The sequence below is a fragment of the Dipodomys merriami genome, unplaced genomic scaffold (genome assembly GCF_024711535.1).
Source record: "Dipodomys merriami isolate MVZ:Mamm:240054 unplaced genomic scaffold, mDipMer1.0.p SCAF_16, whole genome shotgun sequence".
NCBI classification, from domain to species: domain Eukaryota; kingdom Metazoa; phylum Chordata; class Mammalia; order Rodentia; family Heteromyidae; genus Dipodomys; species Dipodomys merriami.
The window spans coordinates 14,770,727-14,777,004 of NW_027202937.1; the positions used below are offsets into that span (position 1 = coordinate 14,770,727).

General features: G+C 38.9%; 1 protein-coding gene across 1 annotated transcript; it reads left to right on the forward strand.

Annotated features, from left to right (window-relative positions):
• The first annotated feature begins 1,759 nt into the window (after positions 1 to 1,759).
• LOC138827693 (putative vomeronasal receptor-like protein 4) lies at positions 1,760 to 5,776 on the forward strand. The gene is made up of 2 exons (XM_070023311.1): positions 1,760 to 1,813; positions 4,817 to 5,776. The coding sequence occupies exons 1-2, from the start codon at positions 1,760 to 1,762 to the stop codon at positions 5,774 to 5,776; spliced, it is 1,014 nt and encodes a 337-aa protein (XP_069879412.1).
• The last annotated feature ends 502 nt before the right edge of the window (positions 5,777 to 6,278 follow it).

Genomic DNA, 6,278 nt, shown 5'->3' on the forward strand with positions numbered 1-6,278 from the left:
ATGTGGACAGAAGGGAACCTTACTGCATTGTTGGTGGGAGCATAAACTTGTTCAACCACTTTGAAAAGTAGTATGGAGGTTTCTCAAAAGACTCCACATAGAGCTCCCTATGACCCAGCAATCCCACTTTTAGGCATTTACCCAAATGATCACAAACTAGACCATACTAAAGCTACCAGCACAACTATGTTTATTGCAGCATTATTTACCATAGCTAAGATATGGAACCAACCTAGATGCCCCTCAGTAGATGAATCGATCAAGAAAATATGTTGTATATATACACAATGGAATTCTATGCCTCCATCAGAAAGAATGACATTGCCCCATTTGTTAGGAAATGGAAAGACTTAGAAAAAATTATATTAAGTGAAGGCAGCCAGGACCAAAGAAACATAGGTCCCATGGTTTCCCTTATTTGCAATAACTAGTATATGTCTCAGATAAGCAGAAAAGGTCAGATACGTTGATGTTAGTTGAAATGAACCCCAAGATAAGGATTCAAATGTTTTTGCTTTCATGCAATTGTTTCTAACATATTTATAAGATATTTCTTTGGTGCTTTGTAGGTCCCTCCCCCACGGTATAACCCCTGCTTTCACTGTATTTGATGTTGGTATAATTTGTGGAGGGGAAGTGAAAAAACAAATCATTTAAGTAGGGATACAGGTGGACCCATTGCAACAATGAGATGTACAAAACGTTATGTCGAAAAAAGAACTTTACAACGGGAGGGGGGATAGGGTATGTAAGGTGGGGAGGGGGGGAAGCCGGGAAGGGATGGGAAGGGGAAACAAAGGAGGAGACAACAATGCTTGATAAGAAATGTACTCATGACCTTGCCCATGTAATTGTAACCCCTCTGTATTGTATTTTCACAATTTAAAAAAAAAGAAAAAGGTCATTTTAGCGCCCCAATGTAAGTTATGTCTTGCATGTTTTGCCAACTCAAATCATTTACCTTGTAAAATTTTCTCGATATTCTTGCATCATTAATGTTTTATAATTCATAAACATATTAATGATCTCACTATTTCTATTTTGTACAATCAGTATTTATCTAAACAGTCACAAAGGAAAAAATTAAGGAAATATATAAATAAATGGAGAAATCATAAACAACACTTTAAGTTGGTATACTGAGGTATACTGAGTCTTATGCTTAGTCAGTACTCAAATCAAGAAACAGAAAATCACCTTCTGGGATGTCCCTGGCTATGCCATTGATACTACACCCTTGGATAGCTCCTGATTCTGGCACTTGCTGATCCTCTAAATATTCAGAAAGTGACCATCTTGAGATTTCAGTTGTTTCTTCCAAATTGTCTGGCTTCAGTGGTGAATAGAGGGAATGGAATGAGATTATAACAAAAAGTATGTCACATCCTAAGTATGAAGGACCTATATTGTCAGCTTTCTCTATTTTTTTTATAGCCCCAGCTGTGGAAATAGGGGAACAGCTGGACCCATCAGGGCACAGGTCATCATTAGAGTGCCTCCTGTTGATTACTGAATGTTCACTATAATTAGACTGAGCAAGTCTCAGGACTCAACAAATTAAGGTGCAGCAGCCAAAAGGCAAAGTTGGAGAAGGAGGTGCACAGGTAAAGCCACTTACATCTTGACAACACTGGGAATAGGGCATGACCATTGGGACTCTGAGAAGGATAAGTAGAGCCTGGCTGTTGCTGCTTTATCAGAGTGCCCACCTTAAACATGACCTTGAGACTCCATAGGTAAGTGCTGCTGATTGCTGGAGATGGGGGATGTCTTTGGCTTTGTAAAGGAAGCTGATGTGATAGGGCTGGTCAAGGTCAGGGAATGAGAAGATTCTCAACTCCACTGTCCTTTAGAGAAGAGGGAAGGAGACAGAACATAATTACCCTTGTTATTTTCCTAATTGTTTCCAAACTGCCACTGCTTCTGTTTCAGTGACCTATGGAGGCCACTGTGGTTGATACATTATATTCAATGCCACTGTTTTATATCCAGGCCAAGGAGATACTGAAACACTGGGCCTCAATGGCATGTCAGCCTGGATGTGTGTACACACTTATGCCCTGTGTTTTCCCTGAAGACTTTGTTTTGCCAGTCCTGAGGCTTGAACTCTGGGCCTGGGCACTGTCCCTGAACTTTTTCTCTAGGCTAGCACTCTACCACTTGAGCCACAGCACCACCTCCAGCTTTTTCTGTTTATGTGATACTGAGGAATTAAATCCAGTGTTTCATTCATAGTAGGCAAGCACTTATCACTAAGCCACATTCCCAGTCCGATTTGGTGTAATTTTGCCTCCCAATACTAGGGGTTTTATTAAAGCTGTGACTTCTTTCTCTTTTTTTTTTTTTCTTGCTGGTCCTGGGGCTTGAATTTAGGGCCTGAGTGCTGTCCCTGAGCATCTTTATACTCAAGGCTAGCACTCTACCACATAAGCCACAGTACCACATCCAGCTTTTATTGAGTAGTTTATTGGAGATAAAGCGTCTCATGGCCTTTCCTGCCAGGGCTGGCTTTGAATCACGATCCCCAGATCTCAGGCTCCTGAGTTACTAGTATTACAGGTGTGAGCCACCAACACCAGTCTTCCGTCTTATTTCTTGAGTCCTTCAGACTTCATATAGTAAAATATCTTTGCCCTCTTTATTAAGATTTTATTTATTCTGAATTTTCTGTTCCCTACATCCAGAAATATCACATTATATAAGATTGAGGGGGAAAATGAGGGAAAGAAAAACACACTTGAGAACACATAATGATATTAAATTACTTTTAGAAAATTAATCTTAGCTCCTTGCGGGTCACTTTGCTAAGTACCTAGCCTCAGCTCAAAATACACTTCATTCTATATACTTTCTTGGTCTCTGCTTTATAAATGAGAAGATTGGGTCTTAAACACACACACACACACACACACACACACACACACACACACACACATATACACACATGCATGCGCGCGCGCACACTCACAAAATGTGATCAAGTTCATGTGTTCATGTATTTTAAGAATTGGGAAAAACAGCATGTGAATTTTAGAGTAGTTGACTGCAACGTTTGTTAAAAATCTTGAATTTTATTCTTCTCAAGTTTAATGATATCTTTGATATTCCAACATCTAAGAAATGAATACTCCACCTCACCCACCCCCTGAACCCCCACACACACTATTTGCTACAGAAACCTTAACTTGACTTGATTCACACAGCCTGCATTTTGTTGTTCCTTGTATCTAAGGTAAGAAACTTGCGAATGCTTCTTAAAATATTCATCTAAATTTCTGATCCCTGCAGCCTCCAGATTTGTAATACGTGTGTAGATTTTCTAATTCACATGTGATATTCTTCAAGTAAGCGAAGATATGCTCCTTGTTCTAAAAGCTGTTATTGCTATCTCAGAGATGAATATTTGAAGTATGTTTGAAAAATCATCTCAGCAGCAGCAGGTCAATGCAGAGATAAGACAAGTGAAAATTAAGGATAATTTAAAAACCTCTTAAAGGATGGACAAAGACAAACAGAACTAAAGTTGCCATCTGATAGTCTATGCAATTTTGAGAAATAAAGCAAAAGAACTAGATTTCTATTTCAAAACTTTGTTTTGACGATAATAGAAGATAAAATAAAAAGGCATACAATTTATAAAGTAGTTGTGCAAATCACAAGGTAAGATATTACAATATGGACTTGCTAGGTCAGTTATTTCTATGGAGAAAATCACTAGATTAGACAAATCTCAAATAACAGAATTAGTAACATGTTCCACTACCTAGGATCCATGGTATCAGAGCCTGACATGAAAATTGTTTTCCTGATGTCCTTTTAGGGTAACAGGAAGTTCTTAGACAAGATAGAAAATAAGAACAGGATATATAGGAAGAAAAAAAGAATTCAGTGCCCTTCTGATCCCATTGGTGGTATAAATTTTCCTATGTTATTAGTTCAACCTTGAACATTGCAGATTTTTTTTTGTGCTTATGTGGTGCTGAGGAATCAAACCCAGGGCTTCATGCATGCAAGACAAGCACTCTACCACTGAGCCACCTTCTAGGCTGGCTAGATTTTTCTGCTCTCCTACCCTTCTAACTACTGTGTTCCTTATGTTTTGATACTCGTGAGTTTTGGACTTCTGTTAGAAGTTACATCATTTTACCCTTATGCAGTTCTTTAGAGAAGCAACACTTGAATTTTAGCTTTTTTTATTGCTTAGTTGAGGGAAGAGTGTTTATGAAATGCTAAAGAGGGTCTAGGGAGAAGCCCCAGTACAATTTGCTAGGCTGAAGCGGGGAGGGGTTCTTGGAGAAAGAGTGAAAGGAAGAAAGCATCTGAACTGATTATCAAGATCATGGCTCAGAAATTGAATATTACCTTTTTTTTAATTTCTCTAGGAAGAAAATGGTATAAATAATTTTAAAGATGAGGAATATGAAAATGGACATTTTCTTTTTTTTTTTTTTTTTTGTCGGTCGTGGAGCTTGAACTCTGGGTCTGGGCGCTGTCCCTCAGCTCTTCAGCTCAAGGCGAGCGCTCTACCACTTGAGCTGCAGCGCCACTTCCCGAAAATGGACTTTTTCAAAGAATGAATTAGCATGGGATTTGTGTCCAAGTTATAATAATTATTATCTCCATGCAAGTAGAAGCAAGAAGAAAAAGCATCAAAAAAAGTGAGATTTCATTGATCAAGATACACTGTATTCATAAACTGCTTTGTGGAATGGCAATTCCTTTGTACAACTGCTTTACAAAAATATTCAAAAAATGAGGTCCCATATGTGTTAGGAAATTTAATGTATTTCAGGAAACTTTTCATTAAAGTAAGTAGGAAAAAATTTCCTGTTACTTTTTGTTGGTTCTAAAAATGTTCATGAAGTCAGAAGAAGTATGGACTAAGTCCATCCAGAGAATCATCTTCCTTTCTCTTAATGGATCTGGAATGGTGGGGAATACCTTTATACTAAAGAAACACATGTATACTTTTGTCATGAGTCCTGAGAAAAAAACCATAGACCTTATCCTTATCCACTTGGCCTTTTCTAATGCAATCATTATTTGTAGCACAGCGGTAAGAGAGATAGGCACTGTTTTTTATAACAGAAATTTTCTAGGTGATGTGGGTTGTAAACTTCTAGTTTATCTGGAAAGAGTAGCTCGAGGGCTTTCCATCTGCACCACCTGTTTGCTCAGCATGGTCCAGGCCATCACCATCAGTCCCAGGACCACCCAGTGGAGAAAGCTCAAACCTACGACTGCATGGCAAGTTCTCCCCTATCTCCTCCTCTTTTGGTTCTTCAATTCTCTGATCAGCTGCAATTTGCTCCATTTTATCACAGCAGTCAGTAGCATGAACAGATCTCAAGTTAGAGTGAATATTGGATATTGTTATATGCTACCATCTAGGCAGACAGTAAGATGGCTTTTCCTCTCCCTCATGGCTCTCCGGGATGTGATCTTTCAGAGTCTCATGGGCTGGAGCAGTGGGTACATGGCTTTCCATCTGTATAACCATCACAAGCAAGTCCTCTACCTTCATAGCTCCAGGGTCACACACAATTCCAGCCCAGAAATCAGAGCTACTATAAGTACTCTCATTCTCATGGCCTGTTTCCTTGTCTTTTATTGGGCTGATTTCATGTTTTCCTTCTACATGGGTTCCACCTTGAGAAATCATTTCATAGTAATAAACATTAAAATCTTTCTAGCACATGGATATGCTGTTTTCAGCCCTTTGGTCCTAATCGGTCGAGATATTTGGAGTGCTAAATCCTCCAGGGCTCACTGTTAGGTGCAAAAATTAATTCCTCCATGAACTATAGATGTGAACATTAGGAAGGGGCCAAGTCTAATAATAGGAAAATTGCACTTTTTTTTTCAGCAAGTCTAGGAAGCTGGACAGATTCTTGCTAGCCTCCCATCTCTATCAAATATGTGACTTTCAGCTTCTCTTTTCACTGGGAAAAATGCTGGTGGGAACACCGTTGCCAGAAACCAGAAAGTTTTCCCTCAAGTCAATTTTTAATCTACCAAGAATTCCAAACTTTTTGCCACTTTTGTGTTCCCTCAAACAGGCTCAATCCTTATCATTTCAGCTCATACTTACTATGTGCCAGAGACCTGCCTTCAATAGCCTAATAGCAAATGAGGAAGAAAGGTGTCAGGAAATATTTATGTGAAGTTGGCTTTTAGGGCAAAGCAGACATGATCAGTGAGAGACTCTAACACTAACACAAAATGGATTCAGCTGACAATTGCTTCCTGTTACTAGATTCTAAAAGCCTTACGGAAAC